This window comes from Oryza glaberrima, chromosome 1 (assembly GCF_000147395.1).
Source record: "Oryza glaberrima chromosome 1, OglaRS2, whole genome shotgun sequence".
Lineage (NCBI taxonomy): Eukaryota > Viridiplantae > Streptophyta > Magnoliopsida > Poales > Poaceae > Oryza > Oryza glaberrima.
The window spans coordinates 19,296,805-19,323,498 of NC_068326.1; the positions used below are offsets into that span (position 1 = coordinate 19,296,805).

The following is a 26,694-nucleotide window of genomic DNA, read 5'->3' on the forward strand; positions in this document are numbered from 1 at the left end:
TTCAACGGAGGGAGTATTACTATTTCAAACGCTGTGCCCAAATTATTGAGAACGTCGTTTTTGCTAGCAGCAGCGAATACAATTTTTTTTTCTAAGAAAGCAAGCTGCAATTACTCGTGTGTGATCAAACCCCAAATCAAAGCCGCTCTGTCTCGTCGTCGTTGATATTCTTGCGCTGACTTGAAAACGTCAATTGAAAGTACACCTTTTCTCGGGAGCCCATTTTTTTAGAGAGCTCAGCATTGACCAGTACGTAGTGTTTCTGTTAAAAGGCGGGTACTACTGCACGTGCAAATACTAGCTTTTTGGCCGTTTTTTTTCACAACATTGCTGATCATCCATCGGTCGTACGTACGTAGGCCAACCTACTTTTCCATGTATGGATCTCTTCATGTATACACAAACACTCGTGAAAATAGTAATAAACCCTACCACACTATTAGATGTTTTGTATTTATAGTTTTATACAGGTATTGACGGTGAGAATTAAGTACTTAACAGCTGTCAACACGGACAAGGAAAATTTATGTCGGGTGTGCCCACATAAAACACATTAATAATATTCTTGTACAGATTTTCAGCCATACTCCTGCATTTTTCAAGCTTTTAATAATTAATAATCAATTAATCATGCTTGTCTAAACACATTTGGTGTTTGAAAAGATGAAAATAAAGTTGATGTGCATATAACGAGAAAACGATTAGTATATGATTAATTAAGTTTTAATTATTACAAACTTGACAAAGAAATATATTTGATATTTTAAAACAACTTTTATATATAAAGTTTTTATACGGAACATACTATCTAGTAGTCTGAAAAGCGTGTTAACAAAAACCGAGGTAAAATCTGAATCCTAAATAGATTTTGATCTGTTCTAGGCCCTTTTTTCAGATTAAGATTCAGATTTTAATAGTCTTCTGCTCAAGTTTGTATTTGATAGTCAATGTTTCCAACTTCACCTTATTCGTTTTCCGTATTCATATTTTTGAATTTGCTAAACGGTGTGTTTTTTTAAAAAAAATTCTATAGAAAAGTTGTTTTTAGAAAACTATATTAATTAATTTTTAAATATTTTAGCTTATACTTAATCGATCATACGGTAATTCGTCGTTCTGTTTTTCGTGCTGAGGATTAATTCTCAACCACAATCATAAAAAACAGTTTTTATGGGACAAATCAGGCTAAAAAAGACGCTCTTTTTAAACGGAGGGAGAGAGTAGTACCATTGCAAAAGCTCTGCGCAAATTATTGGGAACGTCGTTTTTGCTAGCAGCAACGAATACAGCCCGTGTTTAGTTCCATTTCAAAAAGAAATTTAAGTATATGGACATACATTTGAAGTATTAAACGTAGACTAATAACAAAACAAATTACAGATTCTGCCAGTAAACTGCGAGACGAATTTATTAAGCATAATTAATTCGTCATTAGCAAATATTTACTGTAGCACCACATTGTCAAATCATGACGTAATTAGACTCAAAAGATATGTCTCGCAATTTACATACAAACTATACAATTAGTTTTTTTTCATCCATATTTAATGCTCCATACATATGTCCAAATATTTGATATGACGGAAAAGTTAAAAGTTTAAAGGGAACTAAACACAGCCACAATTATTTTTTTCTACTTCCTCCGTTTCATAATGTAAGACTTTCTAGCATTGTCTACATTCATTTAGATGTTAATGAATGTAGATATATGTATGTGTTTAGATTCATTCACATCTATATATATGTGGGCAATGCTAAAAAGTCTTTCATTGTGAAACAGAGCGAGTAGAAAGCAAGGCTGCAATTACTCGTGTGTGAACCCCCCAAATCAAAGCCGCACTGTCGTCGTCGTTGACGTTCTTGCGCTGACTTGAAAACGTCAATTGAAAGTACAACTTTTCTCGGGAGCCCATTTTTTTTAGAGAGCTCACATCGACCAGTAGTTTTTCTGTTAAAAGGCGGGTACTGCACGTGCAAATAGCTTTTTGGCCGTTTTTCTCTTCACAGCATTGCTGATCCATCCATCGGTCGTACGTACGTACGTATGCCAACCTACTTTTCCGTGTATGGATCTCTTCATGGCGTCAAACCGGGCTAGATTTTCAGCCATACTCCTCGATTTGTTGACAAAGTACGTGGACGCGTGCAAGCGGCGGCTGGGTACGGCAGTCAGAGACGTATGGGACGAGATAGAGGGTCTCTCATGCTCAACAATCAACATATATATATATGGTCCGTATATATATTTCCAACGTATTATATATTGGGCTTTGCTCGGTGATTGCATGTGAGAATTGAGATTGGCGTACGTGTGACAGTTTTCCATTTTGCTAGAAAAAGGAAAAAAGAAAAACTCCGCACTGTTGCAAAAAGATTAACTGACTGGCTCTATGATTGTTTACAAGTTGGAGTATCAGAGGAAAAGACAACCAAAATGTCTTTCGAATGAATAATCAACAGGTAATTTTATAAGATTTGAAACTATAAATCTATCGTAGGATCAACAGATAGGCCCTCGAAAAAATAATCATATCATAGATTCATGCTAGACGTATATTATGGCCTATGGGGCTGTGGTGACTATATGAATAATGGAATAACAAATATCTAGGACTGTGAGAGTCCTGATTTAAGTAGCTTATTACACGAAACCAACTAGGAATAATAGTGTAGCTACTATACGTGGCACACGCACAAACTATATAATCCAATACACATAACAGATCGAGCAACACAACTAGCTCAACTAGCCCTAGTCTCAGTTGATCACCTTGACAGGCACGGCCTTGAGAGGGACGGCGAGCACGTTGACGGACATGAACTTCTCGCTGACGTCCAGCTCCTCCGGCGACACGCCGTCGGGGAGCCGCCACTCGAACTCGCGCAGCATCAGCGCCAGTATGTAGGGCATGACGCGCTCCGCCAGCGGAATCCCGGGGCACAGCCTCCGCCCGGACCCGAACGGGATGAAGTCGGCCTCCTTCCCGCGGAAGTCCACCGGCGCCTTCCCCTCCCTCGCCAGGAACCTCTCCGGCGCGAACTCCTCGGGCCTCTCCCACGCCGCCGGGTCGCGCATGATGGCGCGCGTGTTGAACAGCACGGTGGCGCCCCGGGGCACCGCGTACCCGCCCACCACCACGCCGTCCTCCGCCGCGAAGTGGTGCAGCAGGGGACCCACCGAGTGCAGCCGCATCGACTCCTTGAGCACCGCCTGCAGGTAGGGCAGCCTCGCCGCGTCGTGCTCCTCGATGGAAGATTGGTCCTTGCCGCCGAGGACGTCGCCGAGCTCCGCGCGGAGCTTGGCCATCACGGGCGGGTTGCGGAGCAGGTCGGCCATCACCCACTCCAGGGTGAAGGCCACCGTGTCGCCGCCGGCCACGAACGCCTCGAACAGCATCGCCGTCACGTCGTCGCGCTCCATCTTGCCGGTCACCATGAGCTCGAGGAGCGCGTCGAGGAAGTCGCCGCCGTCGTGGTGCTTGCTCTTGTTGTTCGGGCTGGTTTCTCGTGCGCCGCGATCCACCAGGCGGCGCTCGACGATGTCGTCCAGGATGGAGAAGATCCGGTCGAAGCGCCGCTTGGTCGAGCGGCGCAGGCCCTGGAGGTCGAGGCGGCGGAGGAACGGGAAGTAGTCGGAGACGTTGGGCTGCGCGAACACCGTCATGATCTCGTCGACGTGCTCCCGGAGCTCGCGCGCAGTCTCGGAGCCCATGCCGGCGATGTCCATGGAGAAGAAGGAGCTGGACACGAGGTTGAGCACGCCGGTGTGGATGGCCTGGCGGATGACGAGCTCCTCGCCGGTGTGGTCGCGGAAGTAGGCGATGATGTCGCGCACCTTCCGCTCGCGGACGGGGCGCACCGCGGCGAGGCCGCGCGGGGTGAAGATGTGCGTGCCCTGGATGCCGCGCAGCGCCTTCCACCGCTCGTCGGAGCTCGGGAGGAACACCGCGGACCGCTCGTGGAAGCCGTTGGCGCGGAACGTGTCCGGGATGGCGCGCGCCGCGAGGTGGCGGTCGTACCGCGTGAACGCCTCCCTCGCGGCGTCCCTGGAGGAGATGATCACGGCGTCGTTGAGGCCCAGCTTGATCATCATGACCGGCCCGTAGACGCGCGCGAGGGCGGCGAGCTTGTCGTGGATGACGCCGCCGCGGAGGTCGAGCAGGTTGCCGATGAGCGGGAGAGGCGTTGGCCCCGGCGGCAAGGGTGGTTTGCCGCCGGCGCCGGCACCGGAGCGTCGTCGGATGGTGAGGTAGAGGAAGACGAGAGAGGCGGAGAAAACCGCCCATAGCAACCATAGCTCGCTGCTCTTCTCCATCGGTGAAGCTAATTAATTAAGCGCTCTAATGTGCACGGTGTACGTACGTACGTACACTTGGATTTGTTGTTTGTTGAGTGATTGCCAGGTGCTTGGTGATGTTTTCTGCTGTGTCCGTGATCAGCTCGTGTATTTATAGAGTGGTAGAGGCGTGGAACCAACACTAGTTTTTATTATTTCTTCCGACCATTTCCTGGCAAAATTCAAACTGCATACGATTTTTCTTTTCAAAAACTTGAAGTCAGCCTTTTCCACCTGTCAATCCGCCGAGGACAACTTAATTATACCGGAACTGCTAAAATTGTGTCGACGCATTTTCTTCTGGATTGCAGCCAGATTTCTAGGGTGTTAAGTTCCAACAAAAAAAAAAGATTTCTAGGGTGTTTGATCTGCTTGAGATTAGTGCTAGCTTGTTTTGCCCGTGCAGATGTGACTCGACTATGCGTTTTGCCCAATGTGATTATGGTTTAGATCTAGAGATGAGAAAAATTACAATGTAAAATTTAAAATTTACATGTAAGATTTGAAAATTACAATGTAAATATATAAAAGTTACATAAGTAAGTACTGTGTAATTACAATGCATAAGTGAATATAATTATAGTGTAAAAACAATTTAACTATTTGTTAATAAAAAATATGACCCCCATAAATATAGCTACTCTCCTCTCATATGGAACTCTAAAAGTCTTTCGACAGTTTTCCCCCCCCCCCCCCCCCCCCCAACCCCCACACCCAAACTTATAAATTCGTGACTGTCCGATATCCTCAAGATTCGTGTAGGCACAAGTCAGAGAAAAAAAATCGCATGCATGTAAAAAGGCTGAGTACTCGAACTCGTAACCTATGCAGTGGCAGTGTGTGGGCTGCTAGTCACCATGACAAACATTTTTATTTTAAGTAAATTTCACAAAACTACAGATATTTTAGTTAAATTATTAGAAAATTATAGATTTAATATGATGTATCACAAAAATATAGATTTAACACTAATTTTATCATAGAACTACATATTTAAGATAAAATATCGTAAAACTACAGATTTAGAAACAAAGTTATCACAAAACTAAAGGTTTAATATCAATTTAATCACAAAACTTGGACATTTATAACTAAAAAAACATTATTGCTCTCTATTATGAATATGAACATGCTCATATTTGCTATATTGTTGGATGGAGGGAGTATTTTTATAGGCTCTCTATTAGTACTATATATTACATATATCGATAACATTATGCATGGCTTATGAGTTCTAATAAAAGAAATATCATACTACCCGTAGTTGAGATGATAACTAGTATAGATAAAAATGATTTGCTGAATAAGAGCAAAATAAAAGATACAAATTAATTCCACTTATAAGTAGGAGTAGAATTAACTTAAGACCATCGTAAAATTTGTCCCTTCTTGTTATTATTACCCATTTTGGGGCTCAATAAATCTTAGCGCGTGATTTGTCATCTGATGGCAATTAATATGCGTGCATGTGTGAGAGCCATGAGCAAGGTCAATGGTACAGCTAAGGGCATGTTTAGTTGAGGATAAAAAAATTTTTGGGTGTCACATCGGACATTTGACCGTATGTCGGAAGGGGTTTTCGGACACGAATGAGAAAACTAACTTTATAAATCGCCTGGAAACTGCGAGACGAATCTTTTAAGCCTAATTAATCCATCATTAGCACATGTGGGTTACTGTAGCACTTTATAGCTAATCATGGACTAACTAGGCTCAAAAGATTCGTCTCGCGATTTATAGTCGGACTGTGCAATTAGTTTTTCTTTTTGTCCATATTTAATACTCCATGCATATGTTCAAACATTCGAGGTGATGTTTTTGGGAAAAAAATTTTTGTGAACTAAACAGGCCCTAACTACTAGGACTCACTAAATACTGACATATCACTTGTCTTTTTTCTTTTTAATATTCACATCAAATCTCAAGTGAAAACTAGTGAAAACGTCAAATAAGTGTAAACCCATAAAAAATATACATATAAGCTCTCTAAATTCAGTAAAAAAAATTCTAGAGATAAGTATAGGCATAAGATATATTCGCACTAGATGTTAAGTCTAAACTCAAACTTCAATTGACAGAGAAGTGAATAGTTATGGTTACTATTCACCCGAAATACTTTTTTAACTCCCAAATAATTAAAATTGAGTTTGAACTTCAAATTTGGTGAGAATTATTTCATACATATAAATGTTTTCGTGAATTTACAAAACATATAGTCCCGGTTTTTATGGGTTCTCACGATGGTTTTCAATGGATATGTCCCATCATTTATGTATCACTAATCTAATAGTTCTGACATGCAATAGTTAGTTATAGATATATACTAATCCATTAATACTACCTCTCTCTCATATAATTTATTAAAATTAATGTTGTAGTTGACTTATAAATGTATAGTCCGTTTTTTCTTCTCTCTTATATTTTCTTGCTCCATCTAAACATAAATCTAATACGGTGACTTCTATAGATCGCTTATACTCCCTCCGGGTTAATAATACTTATCATTTTAGATAAAGTTGAGCTCAAACTTTTGAATCTTTCATTATGAATCATTTTTAAAACATTTGTCTTTTAAATATAGTGATTACATACATGTATTGATTAGTTTTAAAAAGTATTTTAATAAATTCATATATTTATTAATACTTTTATACATATTATAATAAAAAATAATGGTCAAAGTTAGTTTTTGGAGATCATGCTCTCACGTATAGTAGTGCTCTTGTTCAAAACAATAAGTGCTAGTATCAAACAAGAGGGAGTATACACCATGATTTAAGTCAGCTTCGATATTAAAGAAGTGCTAACGACTGGAGTGCCGGTAGCCGGAATGGAGTAGCAGCCTAGGACACGTGGAGTATAAGCAGCCAGCGGCAGGTTTTTGACCGCCTCCAAGTACGGTCAGACACGTTAATTTGAGCTCGGCTGCGTGCAGCCATGGCAGCCGACATCGGTATATATGTAGACTCTCCTGCCATTAGCAGTCTATACGTGAATATAATATACATGACCAGCTGCCATTATATGTCAATACACGAGCAATGACCATTGAATCATTGACAGTTTGACACCCGCCTGGCTCCCTGGGCAAAAACACGAGGGACAACAATGGACTTTATATATGGACTTTGTCAAGTGCTAATTAATATATCTGGATATTCATCATATCCATACAAAATCACATGGACTCTTAGGGATTGTTTAGATCCCACCTTAAAATTTTATACCCTGTCACATAACAGAGTTATTTATGTGGAGGAATACCAAACTTTAAGTCACTTATGATATGGTTTTTACAATTTTCCAAACGATTTTGCTATATATTTGTCGATAATTTTTTTTTCTAAAATTTGACAAATGAAAATATAGTACAATCGTAATATAATTACATTGTAATTTGTATGTAACTACCATGTAACTATAATGCAATTTTGAACCATACGGTTTGATTTAATTTATGCAAGGGAGGTAGAAAAAAAATCATAGCCCATGCACATGTGAGGAAATTCGGTACCATTTCCTCCATTTTCACGGAATTAGTATGTCACCTAGAGAATTTTGAAAGTTACGTGCAAGTTACACTATAGTTACTTATAAGTTACAATATAATTGCATGATGATTGTACTAATATTTACATAAATGTATAGCTAATCCCTTTTCGAAAATTGGTTCATCCGTGCATGGTGCTTGTTTAATCTAAAATCCCCTTTCATTTGGATGTGGCCATGGCTCTACAGAAGGCAGAGGCCCGCACGAACAGCCCAAAAATGTACAGAACAAACTTAGCCCAAATCAATAAATAATAGCCCAAAAGAAACTTTCAAAAGGAACACATACAGACCGGTCCAAAAAGTGCAGATCCAAAATCCGTTAACATGGATCATAGGTCCACAGGCTAAGGAAGATAGATGTTTGCTCTGTTTCTGCATCATTCCTGGCCTTTCGGCCGGGGATCGGATTTTGCACAAGATGGACTAACGATTTGTATTTTTTTTTTAGTCGACTGATCAATAGTCTATCCCAAGTAGTAAAGGATTGGATTACGAAGTCATTACACTTGAAGATTACGCTCTCGTTATTTGGCGGGAAACACGGTGAAGTAAGTCTGCGTGGCGGCGAGGAAGACGACGATCGCCGCGACTACGACGGAGATGGCCGACCACGGGCTGCCGAAGTAGTCACGCCGGAGCGCCGCCCTGTTGCGGTGAAACCACGAGCCACAGTACCCGCGCACGTCCTCGTACAGCCCGGCGAAAGCCTGGCGGCTGAAGTCCATGGCCGCGCCCTCGCCGAGGCGGCTGAAGAACCGGGCCGCCTCCTCGTCGTCGGCCAGCAGGCTCTCCAGGACGCCGCGCCGGCTTCGTAGAGCCTCTCGAGGACGAAGAACGGGATCTGGTTCTCCATCAAAAGCAGGTCGGCGGCGACGAGCGTGAGGCCCCAGCCGAGTCGGGCTCCTTGGTGTGCCACTTGAAGAAGAACTCGAGGATGAAGCAGCCGTCGAGGAGGAGCATCCGGACGAAGTCGTCGGAGGAGTCCATGCCCACGGGGCGCTCGCTGTAGCACGCGCGCGCCCGGGGCTCGAGGGTCCGCATTTCCGCGACCAAGGCGGACGCGGTGACCACCGCGACGCCGTCGCCGGCGCGGCGGGATAGCAGGTCGTGGAGGTAGCGCCACTTGTGGTCCTCCATGGCGCGGAGCGCGGCGGCGCCGTGGTGGTAGGGGCCGATGGACACCAGGCGCGGCTCGTAGGCGGTGCGTTTGTTGCCGTCGCGGACGTAGGCGGGGACGCGGAAGATGGTGAACGGCTGCCGCCGCGCCCGCCATTGATCTCCGCTGAGGGCGCCCAACGTTGCCTCCACCGAAGCTTCCAACGACGCCACCGCCATGGGTTGGCAAATCTAGCGAAATAGTGGTGGTACGAATTAAAGAAAGCGCGCAGACGTGCAGGGATCGGAGTCGAAGTCGCAAAAAATAGTTTCCCCAGATCGACGTGCATCTGCAAACTTGCAAAAACCGAAATGCATGTGGTCATCGAAGTCGCGTCGTCGTCGTTGACATATATGGTTGTTTTTATACGTTGTGTGGTCGATCGAGCAGAAAAGCACGACCACCAACGCGTTGATGCGTTGATGTTTGGGTGGATATCATTATCTTATCATTCACTTGCCCGTAATTTCATCGCAAGTTTCGTGCAACAAAACAGCGTACGGCTAATTAAATAGAGACTGGCCAGGCTTTAGGGTGTTAGCAGCTGCTAGCGTGCCACGTTAATTTCCTGCCGATGGAGAGGAGTCTCCGTTGCCGTCGACGGAGAAGAAAGGACTTCGGCGCCATGAAGTTGTCAGAGCTAGGCAAGCCTGATGAGGACTTGTTGGTGTGGAGAGGAGATACCAGTCGATTAGAGAGGTTTGCGAGCGAGCATGGCCGTGGTCGTGGTCGTGGCTCTCCTGGCTTTGCGAAGTGGACCGTTCAAGAGGCGGCTGGGGGACGGTTTGATTGGCTGGAAATGAAGGGGTTCTACTGCTGCGAGGCACAAGGTGCGTATAGTTAAAAGAGTAAAAAGGTACACAACTGCAAAAATCAGCTCGGTCTACAATCGCTTAAATTTAGGTGATCTGTTTCTACCTTATTTCTCCCTTTGTTTTTTTTCTATTTAACATTGAACTAACCAACATCAGAAGTTTGGAAGCATAGACATTATTAATTATTTTCTACATTTCATTCATCTAAAAAAATTTAATTTTGAAATCACCTAAAACTACATGCTTCTAAACAGGGAGGGATGTAGCATCAAACTAGAAGGGCTCATCTTTTTCTTCATCTTTCGGCTCCCTCTACTCTTGTTCCTTCTTTCCCCTCCCATCTCTCCTCTTTTCCATAGGATAGGGGTACCCGAGGTCCCCAACACTCATGCTAGATCCGTCCACGCTTCTAAGCTTTATATTGATGTGTCATGAATGTGTATCTTACCACGTAGCTTTTAGAGTGTGTTTAAGTAGAAGAGAAAAGGGAAGAAGAAGAGTGATACGCAAAACGCGGTAAGCCATTAGTGTATTAATTAATTAAATATTAGTTATTTTAAATCTAAAAAATGGACTAATATGCTTTTTAAAGCAACTTTTCTATATATGCTTTCTATAAAGTTAAATTCTACTAAGTCTAAAACTCAACATGCAAACATGCCACCTCATCTTCCACTAGTAATAACTACTTACTACCTCTGTTCCAAATTAGTACTCGCTTTGACTTTTTGCTTGTAACGTTTGACCATTTGTTTTATTTGAAAAATTAGTGCGAATATAAAAATGGAGAAGTCATTGTCAGGGTTACGGATAAGGTATACCCTCTACCCTTGGATATCCGTCGTGTATCAATATGGTATACCTGTGCGTATACGAACGTTCTGTGTACACGTTAAGGAAATTCATCACGGAGTCCACAGATGGAAGGAGTCCTACTCGGATAGAACTGGGTCATCACTGTATCGTGTAAGGTCCGATGTCTTCGAGTTCTACTTGGAGACCAACTGACCTGCGATATAAAAGGGACCCCCCGGGAGGACCTTAAGGCATCGAATCTCACTGTCAACACAATCACCACAGCCTACGAAGTCTGAGCCTTCAGGAGCCTAGTCGCCGGGGTGATCTAGTCGAACCAAGTCGACTACGGTCTCGTCGGTATCATTGAGTTCTGCTATTCCCTTTGTAATATGTGGTTTTCACTATATAATACCATATCAACTGGATTAGGGTTATTACCTATCAAGGGGCCTGAACCAGTATAATCCTTGTTTCCTGTTTGCTTGATGTCGTACTACGTAGATCCTCATATCAGCGTACCCCAATACCCTCTATATCCGGTCTACGGGTATCCCCCGTTGACAGTTATACTTAAAATACTTTTGGTAATAAAGCAAATCACAAAAAATAAATAATAATTCCATAATTTTTGAATAAGACGGAAGATCAAAAGTTACAAACAAAAACTCAAAGCAACAAGTATTCTGGGACGGAGGTAGTATCAAATAGCTCAAGCAAACATGCATCATACATAAATTATTTTATCCTACAAATCAAAATGCAAATAGATCCAATCATCACCTCTCTCATCATTTCCATAATATTTCAACAAATATATCCATCATTTTTTATAATACTCAACATAAATTCATCCATATATTTCGTATCAAAGCGAAGATATTATTTAGTTTGTTTCATGCTTACTACTAATAAATCCTAGCTTTTTATTTCTTTTTCCTTGTCTTCCGCTTATTGTGATACAAATCTTGGCCAACAACATAAATTTTATCTATAATCCTCTACAAAGTCTATTAAATTTATTTATCTTCAAATATGAATTGACAAATCAGTTTTATTTGTTGTTAATAATTAACATCAGAGTTACTCCGTGCTCGATTGTTGAAAGATATATATATATATATATATATATATATATATATATATATATATATATATATATATATATATATATATATATATATATATATATATATATATATTAGAAATTACTTAGTAATTCCTGCAGCAAAGCGCGGGGAATCACCTAGTTCTTTTAAGAAAACAAAAACAATGGAAATTTTCTCTCTTTCTTACTTAGTCGAACACATAATAATATTGAAGTATTCCCTCTGTTTCATATTATAAGTCGTTTGACTTTTTTCTTAGTTAAAGTTCTTTAAGTTTGATTAAATTCATAGAAAAAATTAGCAACATCTACAACACTAGATTAATTTAATTAAGTCTAATGTTGAATATATTTTGATAATATGTTTATTTTCTATTGAAAATGTTACTATATTTTTCTAAAAATTTGATTAAGCTTAAAAAAATTGACTTGAGAAAATTAAAAGAATTATAATACAAAACGGTGAGAGTATTAGTAAGGGTGTGTTTAGTTCACACCAAAATTGGAAGTTTGATTAAAATTGAAACGACGTGACAGAAAAGTTGGAAGTTTGTGTGTATAGAAAAGTTTTGATGTGTGATAGAAAAGTTAGAAGTTTGAAGAAAAAGTTGGGAACTAATGCCCTGTTTCTTTCAGCTTGGGATTATTATAATCCAGATTATTGAGAGTAAGCTGAAAGAAACAGACAACTTATTGAAGTAGCTTATTATAATCTGGAGCCCAGCTTATTATAATCTGATAAGCTCATTTAGGTGAGCTTTTTCCAGATTATTGGGTGAAAAATTACCCACCATGCCATCCCACTCCCTCTTTAGACTTGCAAGCCCAATAATCTAGGCTCTAATAATATATGAAAGAAACAACTAACCGCTTATTCTACTACAGATTATAACAATCTAGGTTATAGTAATCTGACTCAATAATCTAGATTATAATAATCTCAAGCTGAAAGAAACAGAACCTAAATAAGGCCTTAGTATTGATATAGAGAATGAGGGGGATAAAGAGTGACGAGAGTGACGCAGAAAAATTCAGGACGTTGGATTCATTTTAACGGTGGATGTAGGGGGCACGACAATCTCTGCCCCTTGCAACCACGCCGATCATCAGTAAACAATCCAGCAGCAGGCGCAGGCGGCTCTCAGCAGCGTCCGGACTTTGCGGAGGCAATGCAGAGAGCGAATCGAAGGAGGTAGCGGAGTAGATCCGGCCGTGGAGGTCGAATCCCGGGCGGGGAGCGAGCCGGCGACGCATACTCGCCCCTCCAAGGTCAAACCCTAAACTCGCTCAGTACGTCTCTCGGTTGCTGCGAAACCTCTCCAATGCGTCTCATAATCTCCGTCCTGACACCTGACCGGCTCCTAGGAAATGGTTGAAATCCGGCATACGTATGGAAAATTTCAGCATTCCAGATTTCCACTCTAATCCTGTAGGATGGTTCTCATTTCTGAAGCAGTACAACAGAAATTTTGAAAATGTGCAATTCTAAGCTCGCTGATGTTGAACGAGATATAGCTAGTTAGTCCTAGTCGGGGAAGATTTCACCAATGTTATTCGTATTGTTTGTAGCAGTTATCCCTGCCGATAACTCTGTTGATGCTTGATGGTTTATACTGTATAAGCCCCTGATTTATTTTTAAGTATACAGTCATGCTATTGATCTTCCTTTCTACTGCTCCTTTGATGAATCATGAGTATGTTTGGTTGCTTCCAGTCCACTTTACAGGAAAAAGACTTGATGGTACTTTGTTTACATCCACCAGAGAAGATGGCGTGCCTCTGACTTTTATATTAGGACAAGGTATAACTGTACATTACTCAATAGTCAATATCCTGAAATTACTTTTTGGTCCTTACCGAGTCAATAAATCCATAATGCACACCACTAGATCAGAACCAAAGAAAATTTACAGGGAGGTTACCAAGTGATATGAGTTAAGAACTCTCCAATGTTTATGGTACTTTCTGTTTAACCAACCTCTGTTGTTAAATCTTCTTAGATATTGTAATGGTTGGAAACCTTGTGATCATGCCACTAACCATGGATCCCAGGGTCTCTACACCCATCACCACTAAACCAATGATTTTCAGTAGTTTACTCAAACAGTTACTCCCAAAAAAGTAATACAGAAAATGCATTAGTAGCACGTGGACCAAGCATAGTTGTTCCCCTTTTATTTTGTGCAATATTCAAATCGTTTCACCTAACTTATTTATCATTTTCTTAATGCATCATGAAGTTGTCATGTATGTAGTCTTACTGATCTTCCAGATCATCTACTCATCTATTAAGTGTTTATATATATGGAGTTGTTGATTTCTGCGTTGTGTAAACTTCAACAGACCTATATGATGCAGTGGGATTTCTATTAAGTGTTAAGGACTGAATCTTTTAATGAAAAAGTGACTTTAGTGATTTGGGGTCTGACATTTTTGTTTCAAGCCATTAAAGATTCTAGTAGAATGTAGATAACAAGATTACACGGCTCATTTTTCATGTGTGTGTGTGTTTAAAAAACCTGGCTCGTTGGGTGTTTGTACCACTGTAACCATACTTTTCTCAAAAATGAGTTACACTTCGATGAAATAAAACTAAATACTGCTTATAGAGAATGTAATGCAAGGCTTCAGTATGGCTGTTAGCTCAATGCAAGCAGGGGAGAAAGCTGTATTCACCATCCCTCCAGAATTAGCAGGCACCAAGTCTCGGTGTCCTGCTGATATCCCAGCGAACCTTCCTCCCAACCAAGCACTACAGTTTGATGTTGAGCTCATCTCTCTTATCACCATAACTGACATCCTCGACAATGAAGGCATATTGAAAAAGACTATCAAGCGTGGAGTGGGGAATGATAAACCTTGTGATTTGGATGAAGTGCTTGGTATGCAATAGTACATTAGTTCTTCCATCTCTCTGTTTTCTTTAGTTTTGAATTTGAGAAATTAATTGTACCAATATATTTTTCATTTATTTCTGCAATAGCGCAACAGTGCTTGTGCGTTTATTGAGCTAATACTTTTACATTTTTTTTTTTGTAGTGAACTACAATGCTTGCCTGGAGGATGGGATGTCAGTGTCCATGTCTGAAGGTGTTGAGTTCAACCTTGCAGAAGGTAAGAATAAGTTCCCTTTACCATGATTGAATGCACTTAATTGTAGAAGTACCATTTTACTATGCCGGTCTAATATAATTGTAAAATCTAGGCTTCTTTTGTCCTGCCTTTGCACGTGCTGTGGAGACTATGACAGAAGGAGAGGAAGTTGTTCTCATTGTTAAACCAGAATGTAAGCTCCCCTCATTGGATGTAACCTTCTAGTTGAGTAAAATAAACACCAATTCTTCTCATGCACCTTATACCTCGTAATAAATTCAATAATCAAAGCAGATAGTGGCAACTAAATCACCAATCGGCATCTCAAATCTTCCTTCCGATTATGCATGAACATGTCAGGAATATTTACAAGCTTGTCTTTCTGTGTGTCATTTTTCTTTTGGGATAAGAGGCCAGAAGGCCCAGCTTTTATAGAAAGCTAGATAATGATTACGGCATCAGTTCAACAGCTGGGAGAACCAGCTTTTACAAGAAGAAGCATTCTAGCCAAAAAATGGCCTTACACAGTATCTAAAGAGCCAAACAGGAGAAGAAAACCAGTGAGCAAAAGGCAATATCTATGACTACTTGCTTTTTTCATCCCACGCCAGTCCTGTACTCCTGTGTTGAGGTCCTTGAGGAGATAGAAGTTGCACAGCTTCTTAAGATCTTGCCTGCAATCAACTCAACTTCTGCTTCTTCATTTTCCTTCATCAGTTGACCACTGTCTTAGATAAAACATCACACGAAAAGCAACAGTTAGAGGAGTGTATAAAATCTTCTTCCTGAAAATCTTATCATTTCTATTCAACCACAACACCCAGGCAGCAGCCCCCAGCAGAATTATCAGCCCTCTGCTCCGTTTGGAACCAGGTCGGCCTACTATCTCAGAAAAGAAATGATCAAAAAAATTAGGGTCTGCATTCCAGGTCAGAGCATCTCTAATCACACACCAAAGGAACTTTGCAACAGGGCATCTGAAAATGATATGATCAGCATCTTCTAGATCATTACAGAAAATACACAGATCAGACCCTTCCCAGTTTTTCTTCACCAGTTGGGTTGTGGATTGTATTCTATCCCTACAGGCAAGCCAGATGAAGTGTTTCACCTTCAGGGGTATGGGAGATCCCCAAATGTCAGCATCTGTCAAGTTTTTCACCCCATGGAATATGAGTATTCTGTATAAATATTTAGTAGAGAAGCAATTAGATTGAATCACAGGCCAAAGGATAGTATCTGTTTCCTCTATCAGATTAATACCAGTCATAATTTGTTCCAACTCTTCCCATTCTGCTACCTCACTAACGAGGATGTATTGTTGGTTAGAGATTTGGTAGATGAGTGGGAATCTGATTTTTAGGGGACAAGACTCTAGCCAAACATCAGACCAATAGAGGATGTGAGAGCCATCACCCAGTTTCCATGCACAATTTCTTTGGACCCAACTTTTGATTGTGTGCAAGTTTTTCCAGAATTATGAACCTTCCTCATGTTTTGATTGGAAGAAACCCTTCTCTTGCAGGTATTTCTTGTAGTTAATCTTCTAGTTAATATATGTTAATTGGTGCTCTCTTTCTCTTGATCCCTAGATGGTTTTGGTGAACGGGGTAGACCGTCCATAGGGGATGAAGCTGCTGTGCCACCTGATGCAACTCTTTATGTGTACCTTCAATTGATGTCATGGAAAACAGTGAGACACATTGGACAGAACGGGACAATCCTTAAAAAAACCCTTCACAGAGGAAACTTGGAAGGACAGCACACCGAGAATCAAGCAGTGGTTGGAGGTACCTTCAAGTTAGCTCCTAATATGGAATTCTGAACATATATAGCTCATTACCTCCTGCTTGGATATCAACATGCCTAATGTTCACTTGCATTGGCAGTTCGGCTGATTGGTAAACTGCATGATGGGGCTGTTTTTGATCAGAGGGGTCACCAAGGAGATGAGCCATTTGAGTTTGTGGTTGACGAAGGTTGCATTTTCTACAACTTTACAAAATAAAACTTGTTTGTTTCTCATAAATTTCAGCTATTCTTTTGAAATTGCAGAGCAGGTTAGCGATGACCTAGAGGAAACTGTTCTGACAATGTGGGAGGGAGAGGTCTCCTTGTTCACCATTCCGCCCCAGTGTTTGCAGGATCAACACATGGTTGTCCCTCCTGGTTCTTCCGTGACCTATGAAATTGAGCTTGTCTCTGTTGTAAATGTGTGTATGCAGCTTGAATTAGTTGCCATGATGTGAACAATTTGAAACTATATTTTGGAAACTCTACTTGACATATTGGATCTGAATTAAATTTAGGACAAGCATCCCTGGCTCATGAGTCAAGCAGAGAGCGTTGAGGCTGCAGTTGAGAAGGAAAAGGAGGGTGACAAACTATTCGGCTCAAGCAAATATTTGAGAGCTTATAGGAGATATTACAAGGTACTAAACTAGCATGGTGGCCCGCGCATATTGCGCGGCTAGTATCGTTATATCTTTTTAAATAATAGCATATATATTTTTATATTTTGTTATTAAAATATATTAAAATGATAACATAATTTTTAATTTTGTACTAACTTGACCAAACTAACTGATGTGTAATATTCATATTGTATTTTATATACGTGATATTTATTAATTATTTTAAAATTCTAACTTTACTTAATTATAAATTGTATTCCTATATAGACTATAAACTCATCTTCTAATATTTCTTATATTTTCCGAAGTCATGTTATTTACAAATTTATTCTAATATGGACTCTAAATCCTTCTTTCCATATTCCTTATTTTAAAATCTTGAATTTCAGTTATTTCTAAATTGTATTTCTATATAAACTCTAGATTCCTTTTCCAATATTTCTTATTTTTAATTCATAATTTCTCTTATTTATAAATTGTATTTTTTTATATGGACTCTAACTCATCTTTCAATATTTCTTTTTTTAAAAAAAATTTGAATTTCAGTTATTTCCAAATTGTATTCATATATGGACTTTAGACTCTTTTTCTAATATTTCTTACTTTTTTCAATTTCGAATTTTAGCTTCTTCTAAGTTTTATTTTATCTGGGCTCTAGATTATTTTTCTAATATTTGTTATTTTTAAACTTCGAATTTTAGTTTTTTCTAAGTTGTATTTCTATATGGATTCTAAATTCTACTTTTATTTTTTTTATTTTTCAATTCCGAATTTCAATTAGATCTAAATTTTATATGTTTTTCTATATGGACTCTAAACTTATCTTTCAATATTCCTTATCTTTAATTTCGAATTTCTATTATTTCTAAATTGTATTCCTATATGGACTCTAGTCTCCTCTTCCAATATTCCTTATTTTCTAATTCCGAATTTAAACTATTTTTAAATTGTATTTCTATATGGACTCTATATTTTTCTTTTTCTTCGATTAATGTGGGAATTTCTAGACTGTGAGAGCAAACGTGGATGGTCGTTTTTCTATTCCTTTAATAAGTTAATAGATAATTTAATGGTGCAAAAAGGAGGTCATAGTGTTTTTTTTCTAGGAAAAAAGTATAGCCTGTTTTGTCCCAAGTATGTATTATATGCATCCGACAAATGTCCAGACTGAATCTGAAAAGTCTGTTTAACTTGTTTGAAGGCCAGACAGATCATACTCTCGTGCTTTCGACGAGGAGACATAGATGGAGAAATTAAACAAATGTTGATTTCCTTTGCCTTCAAAGCTGCAGAATGCGCAACTCAGCTTCAACGCTTCGAACAAGCATACCATCGCTACCGTGAGGTGCTTTTCTTAACAAGAGAAATAGAGCATGAGTTGTGTTTGCTTCATAGTGCTACACCTTTTCCAAATGTTTACATGGTGCAAATGGCATTGATTCATTGGTTGTTCTTTTGCATAGTTCGCTACTGTTAGTAAACGCTAGCCTCCTACACACATCATTGCAAGATTGTCACAAGAACTATCATTCGAGTGGCATCCTTGCAAAATTGAAAAACTAGTGGTAAATTTACAAAAGCCCCTTTTTATTTACACAACTAACTAGATATTATACCTATCACCTTGAACAGCCGTTTCGTCCGAAGGAACAGCATTCCATTGGTTGGACAATGACGACGGGGGCTATATCTAGCATGAGGCTAAAACAAGGACACAAATACCGTGGAGGCATGATTTTTGTCCCTCCTATTGCAAGACCAGGGGCCAATGTACCTACAAGCCGTAGTCCAGCTACACAAGCAACGCGTGTTGTTAACACAAACAGAGTTACGACAAACATCGAGAACCAAAACTCTGGCACCACCAGGAAGAGCCTAGGTTCGTGCTTCAGGTCCTGTTTGGCACCCATTGTTGGCCCCTTGTAATTAGCTTCGTGAATACGGTTCTGGTAGTAATTGTTCATACTTCTATGATCACAATTATTATTGCACACGGAAAATGAACTGGGTGAATAGAACTTTAGCAACTATATGACGAAGGGTGTGTTTAGTTCACGTCAAAATTGAAAGTTTTGTTAAAATTGAAACGATGTGACGGAAAAGTTGGAAGTTTATATGTGTAGAAAAGTTTTGATGTAATGGAAAAGTTGAAAGTTCGAAGAAAAAGTTTCTAACTAAACAAGGCAGCCTAGCTTCTTGGTTGGGATGTTTCCTGTCGACAATATATGAACAGTGAATGAAAAGCGGCACCATGGATTTATTACCTTTTTTTCTTAGAGGGAAGCTGTGCCAATGTGCAATTTTCTATGGCATTATACAACCTGCGCTCCCCCAGTCGCAGACAACGCTGTTCATTGAATTTTCGGATGACTACAAATTATTTTTTATTGGAACGTGTAAATCTTTTCTGTTTTGCAATTCTTGCTTTGAAATATTTGTAGCTTATGTGATATCTTCCAATGACAGGAACTGTCTTATAGATGTTGGTTTCTTAAAAACTGGCACATATAACCACTTCCCGACTTTCACACGACGCTAAAATTAAAAGGCAAATTTTGCTACAGGACACTGCTTATGTGTGGTTTTAGCCCTAGAACACTGCCCAAACTCACTTTTGGGGGAAAACACTCCATAAACGTGGTAATTTGCCAGTGGACATCGTGCCGATTAAAATAATAATTTCCGGTTGAAGAGGAGAGAGAAATCGTGTGAAATGTCAAAAACGTCTTTGGGCCCACATGTCAGCTCTCCTATCTCTCTTATCTTCTCTCTAGAGGATAACGCCACGCTCCCGTCGTCTTCGTCATCGTCCAGCCCATCTGCAAGATCCGCCGCCGGCTCACCACTGCAGCCCGACCTTCGCCACCGCCCGGGCTCTGCCGCCGTCGCACCACTATCGTTGTCTGAGGGTGCGACGGCCGCCACAGCGGAGGTGGTGGCGCCAGAGACAAAGGAGGTGAGCGCGAAGGCGTCGGTGGATGAGGCGGTGATGCTGGCTACCGTTGTGTCCAAGAACGTGTCGTTCGGGGAGGAGAGCAACTTCCTGGATAATCTCAAGGACGGCGAGAGGAAGGCGTTGGCTGAGCTCCGTGCCAAGGTGGAGGAGGCCATCGTCGAGGGCAAGTTGTTCGATGATGGCAAGGTGGAGGCCAAGAAGAAGGCCACCACGATACCGACGACGACGACGGCGAGGCACTCCCGGCGGAGCTCGCTGACGTGCTACCTCGACGGCGCGGACCGGGAGGGCCACCCGGTGTGCTACAATGCGCTCGGCATGTTCGCTGACGACGCCGTGTAATGGCCGGGGGAGAAGCGGCGCGCGGGCGGCGGGGGGAGGAGCGGCGCACGAGAGGCGGGCGGCGGGGGAGGAGCTGCGCACGTCCTCCTCCTCCTCGAACTCGTCACCATCGTCGTCGTCGTCCGCCACCGCCCTGCTCCGCGCCGCCGGATCCGCGAGCCACCGCCTCGCCGGCCTGCATGCTGCGCCAGCCACCGCCCTGCAGCGGCGTCGTGATTCGGCGATTGGGATGAGAGAAGGGCGGCGGCGGCGGCTGCGGCGGTGGCGATGAATGGCTCGGCATCGACGCTAGGGATGCGGTGTGGGAGCTACGGCTCGCTCACGTCGGCCGGCAGCGGGAGGAAGGGCGGGGGCAGGGGTGGGGGTGGTGAGGCGGTGGCGAGAAGGAGCGGCTGCAGCTGCTCCAACGCGCACTGCGGCTGGTGGGCCGCCGGAGGGCCGGGGTGCTGCTGCTGCTCGTCGCTGCCTCCGCCGCCGTCTGCGCGGGCACGACCGGCGGCTGGCGGGGAGCGACATGTGGGTAGGAAGAGGAGAGGAGAGATAGGATATAGAGGTGACATGTGGGTCCAAGGGCATTTTTGATATTTCACGCAAATTCTCTCTCCTCTTCAACTGGAAATTATTATTTTAATTGGTGCGATGTCCACTGGCAAATTACCATGTTTATGGAGTGTTTTTCCACGAAAGTGAGTTTGGGCAGTGTCATAGGGCTAAAACCACACATAAGCAGTGTCATGTAGCAAAATTTGCCGAATTAAAAACCTACATTGATAGTCTGATATACCTTTATACTCCCTCTGTCCCAAAGAAAAAGGCAACCCCTCATAGTACAACGAATATGGACAGAGAGTTGTCCAGATTCTCCCACACACACCAGCTCGATACACGGAAGGATTCCGTAATGTTGAGTGAAAATTAACAGGATCGAAGTATTGAACGGAAATGCATGTCCCGGCCGGGATTCTGCATCACTTGTTGGATGGAAACACGGTGAAGTAGGTCTGCGTAGCGGCGAGCACGACGACGAAGGCGGCGACGACGACGGAGATGGCCGACCACGTGCAAGCAAAATAGTTGCGGCCACGTCCCGCAGTAGCGCGTCACGTTCTCGTACAGCCCCGCGAACGCCTGCGTGTCGTAGTCCACCGGGTCGATGTCGCCCAGGCGGTTGAAGAACCGCGCCGCCTCCTCGTCGTTGTCCAGCAGGTTCTCCACCACGCCGCGCCGCTGGAGCAGCTCAACATCGCGCGCCGTCACGATGAGCTAGCTCATCAGCGCCACGTAGCTGCTCAGGAGCCTGGCCACCTCGCCGCCCTGGCTCTGCTCGAACGCGATCAGGTTCGCCAGCAGCGGCTGCCTCGCGTCGTCGATCAGGATGGCGGGGATCTCCATCACGCCCCCGCGGTCGTCGAACACCACGTCGTACGTCGTCGTCTCCCCGGCGTCGGCTGGGGCTGGCCGGCTCCGCCTTGCGACGAACTTTACCCCCGCGTGTCTCATCTCGGTGGCGCACGGTATCGCCCGGGGTGCCCGGGTGGTGGTCGCCGCCCGTCGGCCGGAACGCGCGCTCCGACGGCCCCGCGGCGGCAGCGTTGATCGGTTGGGAACGAAGCACTCGTAGTACAGATGGAGAAGGTGGTGGACGTCCCAGTCGCTGGAAGGCCACTTGATTGGCTCCTCGTTGCCGATATACATGACGGCGAGAAGGTTGAGGAGGGACTGCCTGGTGCCATGCACGCCGGCGACGGCTTCATAGAGCCTCTCGATGACGAAGAAGGGGATCTGGTTCTCCATCAAGAGCAGGTCGGCGGCGACCAGCGTGAGGCCCCAGCCGACATCGCAGAGCGCGTCAGCCGGCTGCTCGGTGTGCCACTTGAAGAAGAACTCGAGGATACCCGTAGACCGGATATAGAGGGTATTGGGGTACGCTGGTACGAGGATCTACGTAATACGACATTAAGCAGGCAGAAAACAAAGATTATACTGATTCAGGCCCCTTGATAGGTAATAGCCCTAATCCAGTTAATATGGGATTATACGATGGAAACCACAGATTACAAAGGGAATAGCGGAACTCGACGATACCGACGAGATCGTAGTCGAGTTGATTCGACTAGATCACCCGGCGACTTGGCTCCTGTAGGCTCCGACTTCGTAGGCTGTGGTGGATGTGTTGGCGGTAAGATTCGATGCCTTAGGTCCTCCCGGGGGGTCCCTTTTATATCGCAAGTCGGCTGGTCTCCAAGTAGGACTCGGAGACATCGGACCCGGCACGATACAATGACGACCTAGTTCTGTCCGAGTAGGACTCCTTTCATCTGTGAACTCCATGATGAATTCCCTTAACTTATGCCAAAAACGTCCGTATACGCGCAAGTATACCATATCGATATGTGACGTATGTCGAAGGGTAGAGAGTATACCTAACTCGTAACCCTGACAGTAGCCCCCGACTTCTGCTTAAATGAACTCGTGTAGCCGATCGTGACTTCTGATGTCGAGGCGGTCGTTGTTCTCGGTGTAAGGACCGAGAGACAAATAGTGATCGACAACGCTAGGTGAAGCTCAACGGTCATGAGTGAATTTAAACTGAAGTCCGAAAAATTGCCGCGCGTAACGGGCGCAGAAATTTACGGCGGCACTCTCTCTCCTTTCCTTGGAATTCGCACCATCGGAGGTACAGCTACTTAAGGGAGTTTTGGGGATCCCTTTTGAAGTCCGCCTGCTGTGGAAAAAACTCTCCAGCCTCCAAGCGTTCCTCATCTTCTTTGCTCCCGCAAAAACCCTAGCTAGCTTATCTCGGTCCTTTCTTCGGCGATCTCCGGCGGTGATGGATCTCGACAAGTCTACCTCCACCAGCGCGTCGCTAAAGAAGTTGCAGGAGGATGGCGCCCTTCCCGGTCGCGGGACCGCGGAGAGAGAAGTAGGAGGTACTGTACCCCAGCCTGTCTTGGGTCGCATGGTTGCGATCGAGGACTTTATTCTCTGTGGTTTTCTTCCTCCGCCTTCTGAATTTCTTCTCTTGGTCTTGAATTTCTACAGCCTTTCCTTGCTCCATTTGAACCCCAATTCCGTCGCCTTCCTGAGTATCTTTTTGCATCTTTGTGAGGCCTACATTGGTAGAGCCGTTTCTTGACCTCTTCCGCTTTTACTATGAGTTGTGCTAGATGGAACCTAAAAAGGTGTCCGGATGTGTCGGTTTCCGACTTCAGGATGGCCTGAAGTCGCGATACATCCCCTTCCAGTGCCCCTCATCTCGCAGCAAATGGCGGGGGAGGTGGTTCTATCTTCAGATAGAAGATTCGGATCCGGTCTTTATTGTTCCTGAGGAGCAACCAGACAAGATTTCATCTTGAACCGCCAAACCCGCCTTGACGCCATCCCTCCAATCTTTCATCGATATCATTGATGACCTCCGAGTACGGGGATTGTCGGGGTATGAAGTCGCTGCCGACTTCATTGGTAGGCGGATCCAGCCGCTCCAGGCTCGAGCCCATCCAGCCTTTGATTATTCTGGGCCGGAGGACACGACCTGGGTTTCTCCTCGGGGTATTTTTCTTTGTAGTTAAATTGACTCCGTTATGTGCGTGTTCCTCCCGACTTATTGGATTCTGATCTCGATTTACAGGCTTGGACAGCGCGACCGTGGAGCGCCGCGTCGGCCAATTGATGATCAGTGGCCCGACAACGGCGAGCAACGTCCCCATCCCCCTTTGCGAGAAAGGGGTAGCCGAACGCGAAGCTGCCATCAATGTAAGTGTACCCAGTGGCCCTTCTGCATTTTTCTTCCGGGATCGCATTATAACTTCATGAAGCGTAGGCTCTCCCTTTGACTGATATCATCGGGCTGCTCGTGGACCACCAGGTGGCGGCGTCGCTGAAGGAGAAAGTCGCCAAGGAGGCGTCTGACGTTGTTGCCGCTGCTACCAAAACGAGTGGCGGCAACGTTCCGAAAAAGGGGAGGAAATTCTCCTCTGTGGTCGGACATCATCGGAAGACACCCACCCCCTCGGTAAGTTCTCCTGTTCTTTCATCACGTAGTCGGAAAACTTCCACCTCACATCATATCCGTTATACTCCAGGCCTCGGACGCGTCTCCCCCGCCTCCGCGACAGCAGCGGCTTGTGACGCTTGGCGAGAAGTAAGTGGATGACTTTGAGGATTCGTCACTTCGTCAAACTGTTGCAGCCTGTCTCAGTTGCAGCTTTTCGCAGGGCGGCGCGGGCAAAGGCGGTGCAAGATGGGTCTGGAGGGACCTCCAGCACGTCTCCTATTGTGGCCTCGACGGACGTCGTGGTTGTGCCCAGGAGCCGCGAGGCGACACCTAGCGGCCCAGCCAGCGATCTCGCGGCTGGTCGGGGTCCGCCGGCTGCCATCCTCACCTGGGAGGAGCTCCAGGTCGAGATGGGGCGCCTCCTCTAGGCTGGTGCTCGCGGCATTAGCCGCGAGATCGTGGAGGCGAGGGCGGCGGCAGCGTCGTCGGCGAATGAGCGCGCCGACCGGCTGGCGCGCGATTTGGCGGAGGTTCGCGAGGACCTCCAGAAGATGCGGGAGCTGGTGGCCGGCAATGAGCGACAACGGCAAGGGCTCGAGCATCGTATGTCGGAGCTTGAGAACCACTTGTCGGAGATCCGTGGCTCACTGCGGGTCACCTACACCGGTCTGCACCAGCTCGCCGGGGAGTGCGGCGTCAAGGCCACCATCCTGGCGAATCCCGACGAGTTCTCGCTGACGTCTTCACTTGCGGAACTGGCGACGGCGATGGAGGCGATTCCCTCCAAGCATGCGGCCAGGATCGGAGAGGAGACGTCCAACGGGATCTATACCGGGGTGTGTCATGTCCTTGCGTGTGTGAGGCTGGCGCACCCTGAACTCAATCTGCGGAAGATCTTGGATCAGGGGGCGGCTAGCGCTGCGCGCAAGGATGTGATGGAGGAGGTTGGTGATCTGGGGGAGTCCGTCCTCCCGCTTTTTGAAGAGTAGGATCTTAGCTCTCTTGTACTCTTTAGTCATGCTTTGTAAAACTCTCATTGGTTCCAACTGCCTTTGTGTGTGCGGTCATCACCTTAGCTTTCTTTAGCATGCATTGTGATCTTGAGTACTTTGTTGTCGTTTGTAGAGATGTTGATGTCGAGGATGTCCAGCAGCACGGATAACCTGAGTTGCCAGTGATCGTTCCGGCACTTGCGTTCGAGCCACATGTGCCGGGGGGCCATGTAGATCAAAGTTCGCCTGTGGAAACGAGCATGGCAACGAAGTTTGAGGTCGCGGAACTCGAGAGGACTATGTTGGAAGTAAAGAAGGACCAGGCCGTAGAGACACTCCGGGGTCGTGGGGTGTGGTTCATCTCGTATCTGGAGAGTTGCTGCACATCCATGTCAAGAGTCTGTAGAGAGCTCCGAGTACCCCGTGGGGATCCCGAGGAATCGGCGGCCGGATACATCTCGTGGCTGAATGGGGCCTGCGCCCAGCTCGAGGGCATCGGTCAACGTATCGACGAGGCCTTGAAGCAGGAGTGTCGTCGATCAAGCCGATATGCCGGGGGGCATGTGTTGGCTTGCATTCGAGATCATCGTCCGCAGCTGCACCTCGAGTTCCTCCGCGAAGGGTTTTCTCGTTCTCGGAGAACTCCTACGGAGATAGATGACCTGGCGAAGTTGATGGCGCCGCTGGCGGAGAAGGTCTTCCAGTCCATGGACTGGCGTTGGCCTTCCTGGTAGTCTCCGTGTCCTGTGACAAATATATTAGGGAAAATGTGTAATATAATTTTGGATTTTTATGGAATTGTAAGAAGTACTTGTGAAATAGAAAAGAAATCTATCTAACTAAGCTTTCTTACTCTGGATGTAGCGTGTATGAGTGTCTTCTCACTTCGCGACTTCAATCAGTCGTTTGAGTTATACACTCTCCCTAGCCCCCAGCCTTGTCATCGGAGAATTCTTCTCGGAAGATAAGGCTCTTGGACCTTTGACCTGCCTCGGTTGAACAAGCACTGATCCTAGCCCCCAACCGTGAAGTTGGAAAGTTTATTTCCGATTACACGGCTTGGTTAATACGCACGGCGAGAACTCTTACACGACCAGATCTTACATGGTCTTTCGTCTCTACAGGATCCGACAAGGCCTTA

General features: G+C 44.4%; 2 protein-coding genes and 2 pseudogenes across 4 annotated transcripts; 1 reads left to right on the forward strand and 3 right to left on the reverse strand.

The window, feature by feature from the left end:
* Nucleotides 1-2,523: 2,523 nt before the first annotated feature.
* LOC127781844 (ent-cassadiene C11-alpha-hydroxylase 1-like) lies at nt 2,524-4,404 on the reverse strand. The gene has a single exon (XM_052308910.1). The coding sequence runs from the start codon at nt 4,313-4,315 to the stop codon at nt 2,759-2,761; it is 1,557 nt and encodes a 518-aa protein (XP_052164870.1). The 5' UTR covers nt 4,316-4,404; the 3' UTR covers nt 2,524-2,758.
* Nucleotides 4,405-8,140: 3,736 nt separating this feature from the next.
* On the reverse strand, nt 8,141-9,223 carry LOC127777576 (UPF0481 protein At3g47200-like; annotated as a pseudogene).
* Nucleotides 9,224-12,866: 3,643 nt separating this feature from the next.
* LOC127781854 (70 kDa peptidyl-prolyl isomerase-like) lies at nt 12,867-19,529 on the forward strand. 3 transcript variants are annotated; one of them, XR_008019095.1, is made up of 11 exons: nt 12,867-13,031; nt 13,477-13,563; nt 14,372-14,644; nt 14,802-14,876; nt 14,968-15,048; nt 16,448-16,645; nt 16,745-16,834; nt 16,911-17,068; nt 17,165-17,287; nt 18,476-18,614; nt 18,902-19,040. XR_008019095.1 is itself a non-coding variant. In XM_052308927.1 (11 exons), the coding sequence occupies exons 3-11, from the start codon at nt 14,380-14,382 to the stop codon at nt 19,193-19,195; spliced, it is 1,371 nt and encodes a 456-aa protein (XP_052164887.1). In that variant the 5' UTR covers nt 12,867-13,031; nt 13,477-13,563; nt 14,372-14,379; the 3' UTR covers nt 19,196-19,529. The 3 variants fall into 3 exon arrangements, 2 of the variants coding, with proteins under 2 accessions (XP_052164887.1, XP_052164879.1); XM_052308927.1 differs by having other exon boundaries at nt 16,911-17,011; nt 18,471-18,614; nt 18,902-19,529; XM_052308919.1 differs by having other exon boundaries at nt 18,471-18,614; nt 18,902-19,528.
* A 2,006-nt stretch (nt 19,530-21,535) lies between these two features.
* On the reverse strand, nt 21,536-22,463 carry LOC127777669 (UPF0481 protein At3g47200-like; annotated as a pseudogene).
* Between the last annotated feature and the right edge of the window lie 4,231 nt (nt 22,464-26,694).

Excerpts from the sequence above, each read along its gene's own strand:
- LOC127781844 (XM_052308910.1), bottom strand. The coding sequence starts at position 4,315 with ATGGAGAAGAGCAGCGAGCTATGGTTGCTATGGGCGGTTTTCTCCGCC.
- LOC127781854 (XM_052308919.1), top strand. The coding sequence starts at position 14,380 with ATGCAAGGCTTCAGTATGGCTGTTAGCTCAATGCAAGCAGGGGAGAAA. Across the intron at positions 15,049-16,447 it reads TCTCATTGTTAAACCAGAAT|ATGGTTTTGGTGAACGGGGT; the intron begins GTAAGCTCCCCT and ends CTTGATCCCTAG. Across the intron at positions 16,646-16,744 it reads GAATCAAGCAGTGGTTGGAG|TTCGGCTGATTGGTAAACTG; the intron begins GTACCTTCAAGT and ends TTGCATTGGCAG.